The following is a 20,674-nucleotide window of genomic DNA, read 5'->3' on the forward strand; positions in this document are numbered from 1 at the left end:
TTTTGAATCAACAAAACACTTGTTTTGATTTCATTAAAAGAAAACTGACTAAAACATTAAAATCACTCGAAAACACTGTAGCAATACATAAGTCCGACGTTGTAGACATCTTAAAAACCACCATACGAATGCAAACTAAAAGGAATAAAGTAGGTCCCGGATGAGCAGATATTCCTAGCGATAGAAGGGTTTTAACCAGCCGAGATAAGGATAAGTAAAACAAAAATGCAAAGCATATAAGAAATGCTCATTCGTCTTCCTGGCTGCGCAACCTCGCCAGCTTGTTGGTCACGACCACATCCAACTGAGCCGCACGCTCAACGATCTCCTTTCGCTTCTTGGTCGAGACGTTGTGAGCAATCTCGGCGCAGTAAGTCCTAAATTTTAAAAGTCAGTAAATTAGAGCAAACATGCTAACAAAACCAAAAAAAAATAATAAAAACGCTACAGCCATCACAATCCAGGATAGTCAAAATCTCATTCTCATTTTAAGAGAAACTTTACCTGTTGTGCATCATGAGAATCTCGAGCTCTTTGGCGTTGTGGACAACGAATTTCTTGAACCCGTTGGGAAGATAGCGACGGGTCTTCTTGTCGGTACCGTAACCGATGTTGGGCATAAGGACACATCCTTTGAACTTTCTCCTCACACGGGAATCAATACCCTTGGGCCTTCTCCAGCTAGGCTGTAATCGAACGAAAATATTATACTCAAACAGACTAAATGGCATTGTTTGAGATTCTGAACCAACTTGTTGGATGATAATTAAAGAAATAATAAAACCTAGTCAGTCTTGTGGTTTGAAAGATAAATGAAAATTTCAGATCAACAAGAGCAACAATACAAAGACACAATTCTAAGAGTTCAGTCGTATGGCTTTAAATATCAAGAGTCACTTAAAAATTAAAGTACAAAACCAATAATCTCCATCATAAGTCTCTCAAAAGAGTCATTAATGTCCTCAGAGCTTAACGAATAAATCTGAGAGGAACTAATTCTAATATGGTAAAAAATTTGTCTTCTGGTTCAAATTGATTAAATACTAACAATATCCAGGGTCAACAAAAGCAATAACCTCACAAGACAACACAATTCCAGCTAAAACCAACTAAAATAGCTTAAAAATAAACGGCCTGATATCAAAAGCCTCTCAAATAGAGTCATTTCTACGCACAAGGCCAGTCATGCCAAAAGATCTTCACGAATCCAAACGAAATACATGAAACCGAAAATTGAAGTTAAAGTTGAGCTTCATAAGCAATTTATTTGAATTGATACCTTGACGCAATGCTTCCTGTCACATTGAGGCCTCTTGAAGTGCTTGACGCGCTTCTTCACGATCTTCTTCGTCAGCAGGGGAACAGCCATTGTTTCTGCCACAAAAACGAAGTTTATAAGCTACGAAGCGTGTGTAAATAAAAAAATCATAAACAAAAATCACGGCAAAAAAAATGAAATCGAACTGTCAACTAAAATACACCGTATCGAGCAGATTACAAAACTACAAACAGGAATTCGTGATGAGTCAAACAATATCATGTAGTACAAGAAACTTTTAGCGTATCACGAACCTGATCGAAGCGCAGCGAAGTTCCGAGGGAGTGAGAGGTGGTGAGAGACGAAGAGGGAATTAGGGTTTCTGGATGATTTTATATAGGATCCATAATTGAAACTGTCCAAACCCGGCCCAAGTCTAAATATTTGGACCATAGCGGGTTTAACAAATTAGCTCAATGGACCATTTAAAGCTAATTGGGCCGAGAAAATATATACACTATAAAGTAAAATGACCTTTGCATAAGTTAGGGAAATGGCCGGTTCTAGTAGTCATTTCAATAGTTTGGACCAAAATATAGAGTTTTTTGTTTTGGACACTTTTAGTAGTTGCTTAAGTGAGCAAGTACATATTTGTCCTTGACTTTATTTTTTGTTTTAAAAATACCTCATTAAACAATAGCGTCAGTTAATATTTCAAAACTCAAATGAAACCCATTTTCATCTTCTTGGTTCACGCTCTCTCATCTCTCTTCCGACTCTTTCTCTCTCTAAAACCCTCACCCACTTCGCCGAAATCGCGCAAATCCTCATCCACGTCGTCGAAATCTCCGGGTTCGTTGCTAATCTCTCCTAAATATCTCAGGTTCGTTGCTAATCTTCATTATTATTTCAAATCTCTACGAATCACCTTTTTTCAAACGCTAAATTGCAGAAAATGACGGCCAAAAAATGCGCGCCGGTTCGAAAGAATTCGAGGACGACGAAGAGTCCGACGCCGCTAAAGAAAAGTATCTCCAGCTAAAAAGTCTCCCGCCAATAAGCCAACAACGTCTCGTCGAGTGAAGAAACCAAAACTAGTCACTGAATTGCCGGCGTCAAATTAAGATGAGACATCGCCATTTGAGCTCCGAAAACGAAAAGCAACTATAAATGAGGTACATTTCTTCACTTTGAGCATTTTGGGTAACTTTTTTATGGCATGCAAAGCTGAATTTGGGTTATTATTTATGTGATTGTAGAATTCTTTGATTTGCATTTTCTGTGTGTTGAAGATTTCATAGGTTATAATTTATGTAATTGTAGACATTTATAACTATAGTCACTAGAATTGTAGATGTTTATGTCTAGTGACTATAGCTATAAATGTCTACAATTACATGTTTGTGTAGATATAGTTCTGGTGATATGAGGACTGTTTGTGTAGAGTTTCATGTTTTTTTCTTGACATATGCAGAGATTTGTAAGATTTGTCCCCGAAGAAGAGATTGTGGACCACAACTTCATCTTCTTCGGCGCATTGGACAAGTTTGAGGATACCATGTGGCGGTGAAACTTGCGACCGGCTACGAATCTGACGACGAGTTTCCGACATCTTTGGGCTGGGATTTTTATGTTTACATGAACTCAAATCTCAAACTATGAAGTTACTTTTAAAACTATGTTTTATATTTTTGTATGGTTTTGTATGACAATTTGAAGTTTGAATGCCTAAACATTGCTATATATTTTCGTATGCTTTTGTTTTGTTTTATTATGACTGTATGGCTTTGGTATGCTTTTGTTTTGTTATGGCTGTGTCTACAGATGTGTACAGTGATGTCTACAATTGTGATGATTGTAGACATATATATCTACAATTTGAACTGATTGTAGACATTAAATGTCTACAATCAGTTTAATTGTAGACAATGATGTCTACAATTTGAACAACTTCTATCATGTAATGCATTCAAGACGTAAAAAAGACATACAACTATAATAATTCAATTCTATCATAAACCCTGTCTCACTGAAATATAACATTGTAAATTCATCACCACCATAACACTGCAAAAGTATCAGTTCAAACCAAAAATTGTCATTGCATTGCGTTGAAATCATCTTCATTACATCATTACAAAACCCTTAAAACAGATACCTTAAAATCTGATTCGAGCAGCTATTATCTTACTAACCAAACATATTCAGAGCATGTAAAAAACTACAACAATGACAATGACAACTGATTAGTACACAAAAGTGTACTATTTTTGTGCTACATTGTTAATATTTATTAAAAATAATCGAAATATTTCTTGATTATAAAGACTATAATGTTTATTAGAGAATATTTGTTTTTGTACATCTTTATTCCTACTAGTAGTTAATTTGATAATTTTATTTTGTAGGATTATTAAGTGTGGGGAAAATGGGCTAAATGCTAATATAAGCCCAACAATTGAAGAATAACCATCCTCCATTAGATGCTCTCTCCTTCCTGCGTGCTCTACACGTCATCTTCATAATCGGAAAGTCTTCCTCACGTGCATGATCTCACTTTTCCTTTTCATAGATGATTTGCACATCAATTCATATCCAGACTCACAATCTTGACAAGGAAAGTAATTCTCCACCAAGTGCACAAGCTGTCAAGAGTATTGCCCAATCAAAAGCATGAACAATGGCATTCCCCCAACGAAATACTGCCACATGTCTATCATATTTCAAAGCAACAAGTTACAACAGGACACATGGCAGAGATGACTACCCACAGCAGATTCACGCGTATCAGTCCAAATAATACTCGATCAATTCTGAAAATAACCGTTTATGTGTGTAATATTTAGTTTCCATTTTATTTTAGTTTCCCTTTATTTTGCCACCTCTAAAACACTATAAATAAGAGGCTTTGGCTTAGTTTTTGGACACCATATATTTTATTCCGAAAATTAGTTAAATAATATCATTTTATTCTCTCATATTTTCTCTAGAATTTTGTGAGAATGAGTTGTGTTCTTGGCTAAGTTTCTAGCAAGGCTAAGGGTGATCTCAATTGCGTAAGTTTACCTAACCGATTATGGTTCAACTTGTTGTGCTTTAATGTTTAAATTATTTATGAATCAAACTCTTTTCTCCTCTCATAAAATTATACTCTTTTATTTTTCATATGAATTTAGTCATGCTTGATTTATGTGATTTTTAAAGAGTATCAATTTCTTATAACACTTATTTTGTTGCTTTTCGTTTATTACAATTCTGTCGATTCGATATATTGTAAGTTTAGGGATTGCCTATGAAATTTGTGAAAAGAATATTATTGTGTTAGACTAATTCTTTACTGCGTTATAATCACTTTGATATATCGTCGTTTTGGTTTAGTCAACGAGATTTTATTCACGGTTTTATTTGAAAGAGTTTGTTCTTAAATTAATACATGAGTTTTTTTGGTTGATCTTAATGTTGATTTTCCGATTACTTGTTTGGGATATGAAACTTGTAATTGAGTTATAAGTGTGGAACCGTATTGGTAATTGGTAAACGGAGCAATTGAGTAACCCGACGCCTTGTGTTTTCCTCTCATTGATTTTATAAACCTTTTTAATCTCTAAAACAATCTTTTTCATTTTATATTTCATTTACCACTTGACGTTTAGTTTTAGTTTTCATTTTCAGTTTTAGCCTCCTCGTGGATACGACTCCGCTTTCTTTGTGCTACCAACGACCGCTTAGCGATTGCACAATTTGGGCGTGATCAACAACGAACAGAGCCATCTTCAGCTTGAAAATTTGACTTCGAAGTCCCGCATTCTCGGATTCTAACATGTTTTTCCTCCTCAGCAAACCGGGAATAATTTGCTTCGATCTATAGCACATTTCTGGGTCTATCCATTTGAAATACCCGCACCCACCATCTTCCTGAGAATACAAACACAAAGAGGTGACTTTTCGGCGAAAACAAAGACGCGATTCACAATCGTGATTCGAGAGCTTACCTTTTTTGTGATGCAACCGTGGAACCTCCTTCCAGGATTCAAAATTGTCCACGAAGCGCACTCGCGAACAGGAATGCCACAATAGCAAAGCTCTCCCATGACTGCAAGATCGCGACTTGAAGTTAAGCAGACGAGAGAAATAAGAAGCAATTTGGGGTCCTTTTCTTATTTAGGGATTTCAAATTGTTTTTTTCATTGAGTCCAGAGAAAGAGTTTGATGATTTATGCCGCCAATTCCCCTTGATATGTATAATTGTAATAAAAACTGTAATAAACGGTAGACTTATAAGTCTACAGTTAACAACAATTGTAGATATCGACGTCTACAGTTGTAGTAACTGTAGACCTATAATATCTACAATTGTTACAACTGACATTCCTGCATAGCAAAAACGCATATCTGATTGTTATTATCGTGTATGAAAAAAATTAAATGTCTACAATAAGACTATTTGTATACATGTATATCTACAATTACATCAATTGTAGATATACAAGAATTGTAGACATATAGGTCTACAACTTCAGTTGTAATAGACGTATTAGTCTACAACAGCTGAAGGTGTACACCAATATGTCCACATTTACAAGAATTGTAGACATGTATATCTACAATTACAATAACGACGTATAACGGGGACAGTCTACAATTTCAGAGACTGTAGACATGTATGTCTACAATTCAAGAACGCGAAAAAAAACTCAAACGTCCAAAAACACGAAGAACAACACACAAACAAACCCAGCAACAAACAACACAGAGACGGCGGGTAATGACACCAACAAACCCAGAACGACAAAGACCTAAAACCCAGACAACAAGCACACGAAAACAAAGATGACCGACGAAAAAAAAGCTTTCTTTTATGATGCACGAGGATGACGTTGAACAAACATGTTCTCCGAAACCCAGAAACTCAGAAACCCGACGAGGATGAACGAAAACCCAGAAATAAAAAGAGAGGAGAGAAGACGACGACGGCGATGAACGAAAGAAGCTTACTTTTAGACGATGACGAGGTGGCCGAGAGCTGAGCTTCACTTCAAAGACACACAGTTCATGGAGGAAGTTCAAACGTCCTTCACACGCAGAGAAAAAAGAGATGAGAGAGAGAGAGAGCTGTGATGACACAATAAACAAGACGTACTTGAATTCTTATTGAGCAAGTTTTGGTTTAGGGCTTGAATGAACAAAATTAAATTTTAAAGGGCAAACTGGGTATCAAATTATTATCTCTCCTCAAAACACTACTAAAAGTGTCCAAAATTAGGCTACTCTATATTTTGGTCCAAACTACTGAAATGAGTAGTAGAATCGACCATTTCCCCATAAGTTATATTTTTTTAACTAAGGACAATATACATTTCCTTAGCTTCTTTTCAAAACCTTTTTTCTTATAATTCTTCCTTCTCATTTTTTTTAAGTCGCATTATTGGTCAAGATTACATGATATATGAGCAGTGCAATCGCAGGAGACACTATTGACCAATATTACATAATTTTAGAATAAATCCTAAGGGGGTTTGCATTTTTACAGCCCATGAAACTTGAACTCGGGTCCTCTCAGACGAGATATGTGTAATACTATCAATTATTACAAACTTGTTACCACTTCTCATTCTTATATTCTCATAATAAAACAAAATTATGTGCATTTTTTATGTCTGTACGTCAAACATTCGTTTTTACTATAAAAAAAATTTATTTTTCAGACTCGCCGAGCGAGGGCAATAGCAAGAAGATAATATTTGCAACAATGAAACAAACTTACCCATGGTTCTTGTTTGGTTTAGCTTAGTTATTTTTTTGCTTTCAAACTATGCAAGCCATAATGTTACGTCCACATAGAAGATTTATATGGTGGTTTTTGCGTACCGAAGGTGGTTTAACCATCTCGTGGGTGTTTAGTTCAAGGTTTTTGTTTGTCTTTTGGTGATGCAGGCGCTTGAACTTCTTTCTCCACAATCGGTGTTCCGCGTGCGTTTTGATTTATCAATTAACCTTGGGGGGTATTATGAAAGAGCCATTGAGTTGCTCAAAAGTTGGTGCGGTCAATCTTCCGCTCTTTGGAAGTTCACATATGATGTGGGTTCAACGTGTTGTTACGTGTGTTATTGGCTTATTTTTTACGGCAAGTTAGATTGGTTAGATGTCGGATAACATGCTCGAAGATATGTTGAGACATATTGACCAATGTGTGCAGATCTGTATTTCTGGCAAGTTTCGCCTGAATGATTCGCAAAAGACTTTCTACATTTGTTATTCACACGTGTATGGTTAAGGAAACCCTAGATCGACTTCCAGAGATGATGTCTACTATAAAATCCAAGTGCTCCGCCCTTAGTAGCTTAGACGCGTTCATCAAACTTTTAGGGTTCGTAGATGTGTACGACTGGAGGACTGAGAAGCTATTTGTTAGGTGCATGTGGTGTGATTCTCAAAACACATTTCTCAGAGATCTAAGTATTGGGTTTTGTGATTTTGTGATTGAAGGTTTCACGAGCGTTGATATCGAAGGTATCTAAACATCGGGAGATGTTTGAATAGTGGAATCGAGAGGGGTCTCAAATTTAGGGAGAGCCTGATTTGGAATTCATTTAGTAATATGAAAATGGCTTTGAGATCGGTGTTGTTCATATAAGTTCATTGTTGTACTATTGACTACATATTGAGATATGAAATTTTCTTTCCACTAGGATGACAGCCCCCCCACAGTCGGGCACATTGCACCGAACTGGATTACAATTTTTTGTGTCATTTATATTTTCGCAATGTCTTTCATTTATCCATTCTTGCATCGAAACAAATTTTTGCATACATTGACTCTACATTGTGTGCAACATGTTGTGTCTAACTAAACAAAATTTCACATCAGAATTTAGTCATGAATCCTTATTTTCTTGAAGCCATACTCTTCTTGATTGTAAGAAGTTTGATGTTTGTATTCATGAGTATTATGCTCGTTTTTAAACAAAAAAAACCTCGAGCTATTTTATATGGGTAAAAAAATCTACGTATTTAGGCACAATTTACACAGTACTACAAATTTAGTTTTCTGATGCGCATGACTATCAGGTGCGACTAGTCGCACCTAAAAGTCGCATCTAAATGACTTTCGGGTGCGACTAATCGCATCATATTGTCAACCAGAAGTCCAAAAAATTTCGCTAAAATTGTTTTTTCTTTTGAGTATCAGGTGCGAATTTTCGCACCAAATAGTTAAAAAAACTTTCAGGTGCGACAAAGTCGCACCTGATTGTTTAAAATTTTAAGCGGGCCAATTATCCCCCTTATTTTTTCATTCATTTTTAAAATGGGTGGATTTAAGTGATGTTTATCACTTGGCCGACAATCAGGAAGAAGAAGAATAGGGTTGAACCGAGAGAGAGAGAGGGAAAGAGAGTGAGAGAGAGGAAGAAGTTGAGAGAGCGAGAGAGAGAAGGAGAGCGCGCCACTAGCCGAGAGGAGAGAAACGCCGGCCAACAGCTCCTCCACCAAGCCGCGCGCGCGCCACCAGCCGAGAGGAGAGAAACGCCGCGTGTCTCAGGAGCTCTGGCGAGCATCTCCGACGAGGGAAAGAGAGAGTAGACGGTCTGGGTAGCTCAACTCTTCAAGCAAGGTAGGAATTTTTCTTGGCTGAATTGAAGAACTCGAAAATTAGGGTTCATATTCCAATTTTGGGGGTTTCGAGTTCTATGGTGATTTATGAGGAATTGAGTGTTGTTGTTTGAGCTTGATAATTAATATTGATAACTTGAACTCGAATTTCTTGTCTTGGTTTGAATTTGGCCGAAAATGGGTTAAGGGCATGAACTTGTTTTGGGGTTATGATTTTGAGCGTGAATTGATGTGTGTTTAGTTGTTTGGGAATGATTGATGAACGTTTGTTTGAGGCTATGATGATTTTGAGGTTTTGGAATTGTTTGGTTTGAGTTTTGTTGTGGCCGTGTGTGACTTTGCCATGGGTTTGGTTTGGGTTGGTTGTGTGTTTTTGCCGTGGGTTTGGTTCTGAGAATCGAGTATTAATTTTTTTTAAAAAGATAAAGAACATCAGATGCGACTTTTTGCACCTGATAATCAAGACTTTCAGTCGCACCTGATAATCAAGACACTTTTAGGTGCGACTTTGTCGCATCTAAAGTCGCATCTGAAAGTACTTTCAGGTGCGACTTTTGCACTTTCAGGTGCGAAAAAAGTCGCATCTGATGCTATATTTTGTACTAGTGACAATGATTAACTATAAACTTCAGTATTGAAGCATTTGTGTGAATTTAAATCAAATTCTCACATAAGAGGATTAGGAGCCTCTAAACTAGGCTTTTAGAGATAAAAATAATGTTAAGTCCCTTGAAATATGGATCTATGAACAATGTTCAACACTGAACGTTGAAGAAAAAAATTGTGTAAATTTTAGGAGGATTAGAAAAATAAATTCTGAATTTTCGCCACTAAACTAGCGAAAAGATCAATAGATTGTTTTGGAGCACGAGGGATTATAATAAACAAGTAATTGAATAATATTTTGGTTAGGGTCTCTCTCAATGCAATCTAATTAAACTAAATATAAATACATGGGTAATTTAGCAAAATAGCTAACTTAAACGTTGAGAATTGCTAAATAGCCAAGGTTTGGTAAATAGTAGGTAAATAGCCATTTTTATATATTTACAAACGTAAATATCAAGTAAATAGCCACTGCCATATTTAGCCACGCCATCATATATGGCTATTTACTTAATATTTACCAAACCTTGGCTATTTAGCAATATCAAACGTTTAAGTTGGCTATTTTTCTAATTTTTTGTAAATGCATTCTATTGCTTTGCCATTTAGGTCCAACTGCCCGCACATATACTTTGTTTAGTAACCATAAGTAGTAAAGTCAATTAGAAAACTAGATATCGGAGAAAAAAAAATCATAACTAAGGCCTTATTTGGCATTATATCTAAATTTATCATTTTATTTCGTCTCCTAGTTATATATATATATATATATATATATATATATATATATATATAAATAATTCAAACATAAACTAAACTTTATTAGTATTCAGTTACCCTAATACAAATAGTTGTTTAAGGAAGTGTTGCGACAATTGTTATCATCTATCTACTATAATTATTAAAACTAGCTTTTTAATCAATACGTAGGAATGCACGTTATAATCTATCTAATATAATTTTAAACTATTTATAGATTATAAAATAGGATAAATTACATTTTTGTCCCCTCAACTATATCATTCGTAACGTTTTACCCCCCTCAAATCAGATATCGTGCATCATAGACCCTAAAATCCTACATTGTAACAAACACATCCTTCTGTCAAATATTTAACAGAAATTGTGATGGACAATAAATTTACTTTAATACCCTTAATTATTATTTTTTTTAATTTATGATTTTGTTAACCATGGTAAATTGAAATCAACTTCAATTTTCCCTAAACAACTGATTTACAACATAGTGATTCTTTGTAAAATTATTGCAAGTACAGTTGATCATATTGTAGACCGTTCAAGTGATTAGTTTTTTTCCAGCTAGAATATTAATAATAGATCTTTACCGATAACTTAAATCATTGGTTCCAGAATTGCAGACAATTGCAGTGATAGCCTTTCCTCTCAAACCAATTGTAACACACTTGCAGACAATAAAAGCAAGCAAGCAATTCATTGGTTCCAAAGGAGAACCATTTACACATACAAGTGATAGATGATTGTGTGGTAATAGAGAGTAGACTATACCTCGTCCTCGGGGAGGAGCATGTTGGGGATGCCCTTGGTGACATGGAAGCGGTGAGCTGTCTCGGGGCAGAGGAGAGAGCCTTCCTCGAGGTGGACTGGAAGAGCGCGTGGTGGAAGCGGCGGAGAAAGTCGTCGGAGTCCAGCATGGCGGCGTCGGCCTCAGCGGAGAGGTCGGAGTAGCCCAGGGCAAGCGAGGCTTCATCGTGGCCGCCCTATTCGATACAAAATAAATAAAAGTAATAATTTATTTCTTTTTTTAATTACAATTACCGATTTACCCTTGAAACACTTGACATTCGTTAATAAAACTTGACAGAATGATGTGTTTGTTACAATGTAAGATTTCAAGGTCTGTCATGTACGATTTCATATTTCAGGAGGTGAATCGTTACCAGTGTTATAGTTGAGGGGGGAATAATGTAATTTATCCTTTTTTTTGTGTCATCGATATGTAGAGTATACATGAGGATGACAGTTTGACCATAAGCACCTCGTGCATTATGTTCATTGTTGTTATTGGGAAAAGATTTAAAGACTGCTCGATGGCGTGTTATATTTGCGTTTTTCCAATCAAAGATGTTCAAGAATAAACGAAGCGTTTGAAGATCAAATAATGTCACATGCACTCTGAGTATCGATCTAAAGAATGATATTAACAATTTGGCGCTTTAATGAGGGCTTGTAAATGAATATAAGATCTCTCACTAGGAAATCACCTTCTGCAAAAGAAATTTGATCCAATGAAGGTCGACGATCAAGGCTTCCTCAGCGGGACTTTCTCAAAGCACCGCACTCAAATAAACAATACATAGTCTCGATTTATGTGAACTAAGAAACGGGAGCGTTCCTTGTCACTCAGTGCCTCAAAGGCGAAGCCAATTTGACCAAAGGCTTTGTCTAAATGACTTACACAGCATAATATTTGTCACCTGAATGACCCCACCTTGTTCAAGCGACCAAGACATTCTGATTAGATGTAAATACAAAAATCACAAAGTAAATACCATCGAGATACTTCAATTGGAGGCAACACTTAGGAATCCTAAATAAAAATGCAATTGAGACTCTCCGCTTGAGTATTATGGAAAAACTCATGGAACAATGATGATAAAAAAAATCTCAAGGGTATTATCCATCTCAACAATTGGGAGCAACTACTTTGAGACCACTCGCAACAAGTCCCCCTTGTTATTTAATGTGCTCAGATCGCGCCAAGGAACCCCTTCAACAAGCCCCCATACACACCCGCTCACACGCCAAGGTTTCCCTTGCCAATTGACTCCATCCGAGCAACATCACGAATCGTAGAACCTTATATAGACCTTTGCAGTTCACGTGCTGGTGTGCCAAGACTTACCGCGTAAACGTCTTCATACGCCTGCACGCCAAAATACCCCACCGTAAGACCCTAAGCTTTTTCCACCCACCTAAGCTTTCTAAAAATATTTATTGAAATGCAAATGGGCGCAAAAGTGAAACTGACTTCCAAATCTATCACAAGTTCACAACTAGTTCATTGATTAATTGTGCTCAATTTTGCTTGTTTAAGTTCTTTTTTATTCTGATTTTGCAATGATGTATTCAACATTAGACACTGGATTTTAATGCTCAGTCGGTGGCTATTATGGGTGTATAAACACAATAAATTATGGCTATTTGAGAGTTGACTGTTAAAATGACTGTTGTTTTGTCCGACCACGCTACCATATATTGTCTCTTTTATATAAATGGTACCTCCATTCAAAATTTATACCAAGGGAAACTTGAAGATCAATGAAATATAAAAGAAAAAATATATATAATTTAGGGGAAGGGAAAAATAGGAAGAATTTCAACAAAACAAAATAATAGTTTGAAAAATTTGTAAATTTTTAGATCCACAAAATCCCCGCATCGTGGGAAAACTGCCCTCATATTTGACCAATTGTTCAAGTCAAAATATGAACAACCTTTTTCAAAGATACGCCTGAAACTCCCAGTCAATGTAAACTAGACATTTTTCAAATAAAAAACCATATTAAAGAAAGAAAGAAAAAAAAAGGGTTAAATTCCACTTAAATGGTATTGGTAAAAATTCACCACGAGAGTGGAATATAATTCCAAGTCCTCTCCAATGTTTCTTTGCAAGTTCACTGACAAAGTCATCGCCTATAAACATTATAACAAAATCAATATCAAACTGTTTAAAAAAGAAAGAAAAAGAAGAAGAAGAACACGAGTAGCACAGAAAATCAATGCCACACTAGAAAGCTTTATGTGAAAGGAAAAAAAAAAAAAAAAAAAAAAAAAAGTAGACCCAACTTCCCACAAAAGATAAAAAAAAAAAAAAACAAAACAAAAAAGGAAGATCATTTAGTTCACACTGAGGTGTACAAGGATATTATTATTCGATATCCATTTATTTGTTCATTATCGGGTCTAAATAGGTTGTATAATATACCAACTTTAAAATGAGTAAACGAAATTACGGTACCGTTAATATATAAACGAATATATATATATATATATATATATATATATATATATATATATATATATATAGCTACTAAATAATCATCCGGCCAATTAAACCTATAAATGATATACTTTGGAAAAAAAACCTTAAAAATTGAGCGAAAAAGCTCGAGGACCACCGACTATAGAGAAAAACGCTCAAGAATCTATAACGCCAAAATACCAACAAAAACTCAAACTCTTAATCCAAAAGATGATGAACTCATCTTCGGAACAGAAAAACCACCCTAAATGTGAACCAAACAACATCATTCAAACACAAAAGACTCTTAAAGATCCAAACACTAAAACCTAACAACAACAATAAAAGGCTAATCATTCAAACACTAAATCCTCCTTTTTAGGAAATCCTCTTCCAGTTCCATACCGGTACCATTTCGCACTTGGCCACTACGCTCTGCTTCATACAGTCCCGACTAAAGATGTGCAGAGCAAACGCCACAATTCATGTCGTCGAGGTGAGAGGAGCTCACAGACTTAGAGGTCTCAAACCCCCATAAGAAGAAGACGATCGCTTTCGAAGACGAAGACCAGAGCCTCTAAAGACCACATGAAGCCGAGGACCAACCGGTTTACATAATTGTTTAGTATCTAACACTCATTTTTCAGACAATCTTTGAAATCGACGTTATTTACCGACATGTGGCAATGAAAAAAATTGGAAAAATGTGGCGTAATTTCAAGAATAGGTTGACACGCGAGATCTACAATAACGTTAAAGAAGACATTAATCCAGAAAGTTTCGCAGAGTATCACGAAGATGAGTACGGTATTCCAAAAGATGATTGGATCAAATATGTGAATAAGCGGGCTAAGTTCGGAATTTGCGGTAAGTTATTATGTAACCATTTTTCTTAAATACAATCTAGTTCTAACAATTTACGTTTTGACTTAGGAACTTCGAAAAGTGCAACAAGGGAGAAAGAAGACAGACACTACTCCACATCGACTAGGGCAAACATCATACGCGGAGTTACGACCGCATTCTTTGAAGACCACTGAGAATTTTGGATCTGCTCTGACCTACGGATGAAAAAGCCATAATAAATTGTTCTCTTAGTAGATTTGCGCTCGACGGCGGTCTGGCCATAAAGCAAAGAAGCAAGGAGCGCAGAGAAGAGAAAGCGAATCGTCTTCCCGTGTCGGAATCGTGTCACTGGGTAGCCTAATGACGACGTTTGACACCCATGAGGGTGGCAACATGATAAAAAAAAAAAAAAAAAAATTCAAAATTGAAGGTTAAAAAGAGAGAGAGAGTATAAATATGTGGACATAATTGCCCTTGTTATTGTTTACATATGTATCGATGTCATTCCTATGTCATACCCAGTATATAAGACATTTTTGGCTTTTCTAGTTTTGTGCTCAATAGCATATTCAACGGAAACTTTTGGTTGTACTGTTCACCAAGCATCTCGCACATTCCCCACCGATTTAATTCCCATTTATTATTTAGGACCCTCTCTCATATGATAATTATAATTCAACTTCGATTATACATTATAGTTTTTGGGGAGTGGAGAATTCAAATCTCAATATTTAATTTATTACCTCAGATTAGATACAAAATTCAAAGGCTCATTTAATGTGCGCGATCCATGCCTTCTAATCGCCGGGTTTAATTCTTAGTCAATCCTAACAAATGCAGATGCTAATAAAGTCATACATACCAAGGTTACCCCATTCCGTCCGACACTTCTAACACGTGTCGCTTTACTATTCGCTTTCGAAAAAGAACCGCACCGCAATGTAACTATACGCACTAGTTATTACAGTGTGCTCGTTTTGTGGTGGTCACACTCTCTCTCTCTCTCTCTCTGTATCTGCTTGGCTATATAAACATAAAACAAACTAACTCAAATAATTCATTACAGCTTTTCAAAGGCTTATAATCCCCAAACAGAAAAATATCTTCCAATCCTTGATTCTTCTCTCTCCCTCCCACGAGAAAATCTCGAAAGAATCTCCAATGGCGTCGAATTCTATGGCGATTCTGATCCTCGCGATGACGACGCTCGCCGTGGTCTTGGTCTCTCCCGCGCAGTCGCAGAGCTGCAAATCGCGGAAGTTCTCCGGCAGAACCTTCGCGCATTGCTCTAACCTTCCGGTTCTCTCGGCGGAGCTCCACTGGACCTACCACGAGGCGAACAACTCCCTCGCCGTTTCCTTCACGGCGCCGCCGCCGAGCACCGGTGGCTGGGTGGCGTGGGGAATTAACCCGACCGGGACCGGTATGGCCGGCACTCAGGCCTTCGTCGCCGCCCAACGGCCCAACGGATCCGTCACCGTCACGACCTACAACATCGGCGGCTACAAGTCGATCGTCCCGGCGGAGCTCTCGTTCGACGTCTTGCAGAAGTCGGCGGAAATCTCCGGCGGTAACATCACGATATTCGCCGTCGTGAAGGTTCCGACCGGGAAAGCGGCTTCTCTGAACCACATCTGGCAGGTCGGACTGGGATTCAACTCCGCCGGGTGGCTCCTGAAGCACGAGTTCAAGCCGGAGAACCTCGCCGCCAAAGAAACGCTCAACCTCATCACCGGATCGGAAGCGATCTCTGGTTCTCCTTCTGCGGCTCCGACTCCAGGAGCTAGCAACAAGAAAAACGGCGTCGCTTCTATCACTGCTAGCTTCGGAAATCTTGCTCTGTTTTCTCTAATATCGCTTCTGGTTCTTGTCAGTCTCTAGATTCGGTGAAAATTCTTAATTTTCTTATTTCCTATCATAGAGATTTGTGGAGAATTGAGGACCGATTTAGATCAATTTTCAAGTGAATAATAATATTGTATTATTTATGTGGCTCTCATTGTTTATCCTTTCTTTGATGTAATCCTTCTTTGTTACAATACTAGTACTTTGGAGTTTTCGTTTTCTAGCTTTCGAGCCAAAAAAAGAATTTTGTATTTACTCTCACGTGATAGAAGAAATTCTTGGACATAATTCATAAATCCCAATTTGATCAATTTTTAAAAATATCCTACTGAAATGAAATGGGCTGATTTTCTCTGGCGCATAAAATTTTAAATTTCTGGATCTGAACTTTTAGTCAAAAGTTGCTGTATAAGAAACGAATTTGACGTGCAATTAGCACTACAACGCTTACTTGCTTCATCGAGCTTTAAGGACCAAAAAAAAAGAACAAAAAAACAAAAAAAACAAACCTGTGTTGTTCAGTCAAAATCAGCCGTTATTGTCATTTTCTCGGCACCACAATCGTCCCCATTGTGCAATTTCTGGGCAATGTTCGTGATTGCCAACTTTTTGAAAATGTAAAAAAAAAAAAAAAAAAAAAAAAAAAAAGTTGGCAATCACGAACATTGCCCAGAAATTGCACAATGGGGACGATTGTGGTGCCGAGAAAATTGCCAACTTGCCCTTTGTAAATCTAGGCGTGTGGTTGTGGAAGGAAATGGCATTTTCATTTCCGCAAGGCACAGAATTCCGGATTTGACTGGAATAAATTATTCTTTTCAATGTTGATCGGAATTCTATTGGATTTGTAAATTGAATTTCTATTAAGGTATATGAAAATGAATTTTTTTCCGGTCATAAAACATTTATTTTTGGCACAATTTAGAGTGGTTGGATTTGCAACCGCCACAAATCTAACGGCTCATAATTAAAAAAACATAAAAATTAAACCTTAATTATACGTGCGGAATAAATCATTTTCACTAATGGAAGTCAACATCCGCTCATCCAGTGGAAGAAAATCCTACCACTCACGCTTCCCCACGAAAGGAATCCTTCCGCTCGAATTTTAAGACCGAAAGGATGGAATTTCTAATCTTCTTACGTACCATAAGCCCATGATTAGCCCTGTGATGATTATTCTTATTTCTACGACAAAAGACATCATAACCTTTTTGTTCCCCTTAGAAATGGACCATAAAATAGAATAAAATAAAACTCTTCAGAGTTGTATTGAGAATTTTAAATAAGCCACCCTCTTATTAAGATTTCAATCATGATAACATAGTCCTTATATTTTCATCTATAATTAAGGAAAAAATAAACAAAATAACAACTTGATTTTTTTTTTTTTAAAGTGGCACTATTAGCTAATATTACATACATATTAGCAATGCAAGTGGCCTTATTGACCAAGATTTTTGATAACTTTTGAGGGGCATGCATTTTCTGCAGTCCATGGAGCTTGAACCCAGGGCCTCTCTATCGGAATATGTGTAGGATTACCATTAAACCAAATTAGTTACCACAATTTGAAACTAATTGTTTAGCAAGATTTAAATTTTCGGTCATTTATATAAGCAATTTATCAATTTCGAAAAATTTGGCCACAAAGTAAAAAAAAAAAAAAAAAAAAAAACTATTAAAATATGAGAGTTGCTCATTTTGACTATTTGACTAATTTTATAATAACTTTGGCTATTTTACAAAGTAACTAATTTCATTTTGGGCATTGTAGCGAAATAGCCAAAATGAAACTATGAAATTTGTTTTTAGCCTATGTTTCACAACTTTTAGGGAAATAGCCAACATGATTATGTGGCAATAATTAAGGTCTTATTTACCCTTATTTATTAATAAATTCGTCATTTTTTCTCTCCTATTTTTTCCTACACTTTTTGTTTTACATAAAAACTTCAAAAAACCATATTTATCTCATATGAACTCGAAATTGAGTGATTCCAAATCCTATGGATTCGTGATGCCGAGATCTTCAAAAATAGATCCATTATGTTTGATGAAAAATAATTTTTAATACCATAGATGTAAAAAAATCTACCTTAAATATGGAAATAACGGAAATTTTTTGAAATTATAAAAAAAAAGAAATGTAAATATGATGCATTAAACATAATTTTTCATCAAACACATTGAGTCTATTTTTGAAGATCTCGACGCAACGAATTTATAGGATTTGAAATCACTCAATTTCGAGTTCGTATGAGAAATATACGAATTTTTGAAGTTTTGATGCAAAAAAAATTATTTGAAAAAAAATAAGAGAGAGAGAGTGACGAATTTATTAATAAATAAGGGCAAATCAGACCTTAATTATTGCCACATAAACCATTTGGCTATATCCTTAAAAATTGTCAAACATAGGCTAGATCCAAAATCACATGTTTAAAGTGGTCTAATTAGTTACAAATCTCTTTCATTTTATTAGTTAACTATAAGACTCATAATTTAATAATAAAAATCTCCGAGTATCAATATGACGGAAATCTATCGCGAACTTTTCCCTAGATGCAATATTTTTTTTTTTAATATTTAGGATAAATCTTGTGATATAGACTCAATAAAATACCATAAATAAAGAATATAATATATCTCAAAATTATAAAACTAGACTTTTTGAATAAACTGTGCTTACAATTAAAGATAAATAAAAAGAAAAAAAAATCATTTACCATTTATCATCTCTGAGTCTGGCAAAAATGCTAGATCCACAGCAAAAAATGTAGAATGCCCATCACGGTGAACGACACTCTGTCATGCTAGACGACGACACTTTACGACATCATGTTCAATTATGGCTAACCTATGTGAGCATTTTTTATCTTCTCCAAAAAAAAACATTTGAACGCAACATGCCTGTCATTTATATATTCTCTTCCTTGTCTTTTTGAAAAAAAAAAATCTTTTATTTAATCCTAAAATTTACAAATGAGTATCTTTAGTTTTTTTTTTTACAAATTAGTCCTCTTTGATTTACATTTTTTTGCTCCGTCTACTGACGTTATTGCTCAAATCTTAAAAATCTAACTCGGACCAATGCCGGAAACACACTGTTATGTTATGAATTTTATAATCTTCCAATACATTAGATTACTGCATATGAGGTTTACAGAGATCAATTTTACTTTTATCAAAAAAAAAAAAAGAAGATCAATTTTACTTGATTATCTCAAATTTTTAATGACATTGCTCATGTGCTTGCTGCCAAAGCCATGAGTTTTTTTTTTTTTTTTTTGTTTCGGCTATTTCCAGACAACTGGTCGGTTAATCTTTTTACCCAATTTTCCTCTAAATTCTCAAATGAGAATTCTTCTATCGTTAAAAAAATGAATATAGTAATTTCTATATGCAACGAAATTAGAACCAACCTTGAATCTGACCAATTATTGTACATATGCGTATGCATGATTTTCCAATAGCATTTGTATGAATATATTGTACTATGTAGTGAGATAAGACAGAATTAAGTATAATAAACAAACAAATATCACACGTTTTCAAGTCAAATATCTTCTTTAATTTCTACATGGGTTGAAAATCCTGAAGTCATATAACCGCATTTGATACGCTTAATGCTTTATTAGCAACAAAAGAAGAAGAAAAATAACTACTCATAAGGTTACTTTTTGACCTATAATTACTTCTAAGGCTACTTTATTTTCTATAAAGGGTTGTAATAATAAAAGTACTATGCGTAATAGAATTAGAAAGCATCTTCGTATTTTTCATTAAAAACAAAAAACAAACAAAAAAACGCATCTTCGTATTTAAATTGTATAGAATCGAAGTTTAAAATATTGCCATAAATAAAAACGGAGCATTTAGTTGTTTGGTGCGTGTGGACCTCCGTCTCCTACACACGCAGAGGCACACGCACAAAGTGTCAATAAGAAAAAGGGAAGTTTTTCTGATAAAAACGAAAAAGAAAAAAGGAAAGATGTATTATGTAGATTCTCGTTTATTATTCCTCTTTATTGTCTTCTCATAAAAGATCTCATTATTCTTTAAATTAATTATAAACCACCATTTATGCGTATAATATGTTATCTGTTTTTGCTTTTTGTTTTATTTTAAACAAATATGTTATGTTTTATTAGCACCAAGCAAGAATTTGGTGATAAAGAAGTAATATTGAGACTTGTGCAAAAATGACAAGTAGTTTTAGGAGCTATTGTCATCTATTGTCGTTTTTTATTAAGTCTTTTTTATTTCTATACCTTGTATATGTGTCCTTCTGTGATTGGACGGTGTGTTAGTTATTTTTGTTAATACTGTTTGGCCTCGCCTATATACGAGTCAAATAAGTCTGTTATGAATCAACGAGAATCTTTTTCAATTCTTCTTTTCATCTTCTTCTCTCGCTTCCAAAACCTAGGTTCGCCATTTCCGTCTCTCTGTAGCTCGGACTTAATAAGTAATGAGGGGTGAATGTCAAGAAAAATAATTGA

The 20,674-nt window shown here is 35.5% G+C and overlaps 2 protein-coding genes across 2 annotated transcripts; one reads left to right on the forward strand and one right to left on the reverse strand.

The window, feature by feature from the left end:
- Positions 1-1,722, reverse strand: LOC149387837 (large ribosomal subunit protein eL32z-like). Its single transcript, XM_089624147.1, has 4 exons — positions 1,573-1,722; positions 1,280-1,374; positions 505-686; positions 1-377 (listed from the first exon to the last, which is right to left on the reverse strand). Exons 1-4 carry the CDS (start codon positions 1,709-1,711, stop codon positions 248-250), a joined length of 546 nt encoding a protein of 181 aa, XP_089480273.1. The 5' UTR covers positions 1,712-1,722; the 3' UTR covers positions 1-247.
- A 13,603-nt stretch (positions 1,723-15,325) lies between these two features.
- On the forward strand, positions 15,326-16,390 carry AIR12 (auxin-induced in root cultures-like protein). The gene has a single exon (XM_089623130.1). The coding sequence runs from the start codon at positions 15,486-15,488 to the stop codon at positions 16,203-16,205; it is 720 nt and encodes a 239-aa protein (XP_089479256.1). The 5' UTR covers positions 15,326-15,485; the 3' UTR covers positions 16,206-16,390.
- The last annotated feature ends 4,284 nt before the right edge of the window (positions 16,391-20,674 follow it).

The sequence above is a fragment of the Urtica dioica genome, chromosome 8 (assembly GCF_054948205.1).
Source record: "Urtica dioica subsp. dioica isolate 48M chromosome 8, U.dioica_male_clone48M_v1_H2, whole genome shotgun sequence".
NCBI lineage: Eukaryota > Viridiplantae > Streptophyta > Magnoliopsida > Rosales > Urticaceae > Urtica > Urtica dioica.

Coding starts and splice junctions, on each gene's coding strand:
- LOC149387837 (XM_089624147.1), bottom strand. CDS start 1,711: ATGGTCCAAATATTTAGACTTGGGCCGGGTTTGGACAGTTTCAATTAT. Junction 1,375..1,572: donor CTTCGCTGCGCTTCGATCAG/GTTCGTGATACG, acceptor TTTTTGTGGCAG/AAACAATGGCTGTTCCCCTG. Junction 378..504: donor ATTCTCATGATGCACAACAG/GTAAAGTTTCTC, acceptor TTTAAAATTTAG/GACTTACTGCGCCGAGATTG.
- AIR12 (XM_089623130.1), top strand. CDS start 15,486: ATGGCGTCGAATTCTATGGCGATTCTGATCCTCGCGATGACGACGCTC.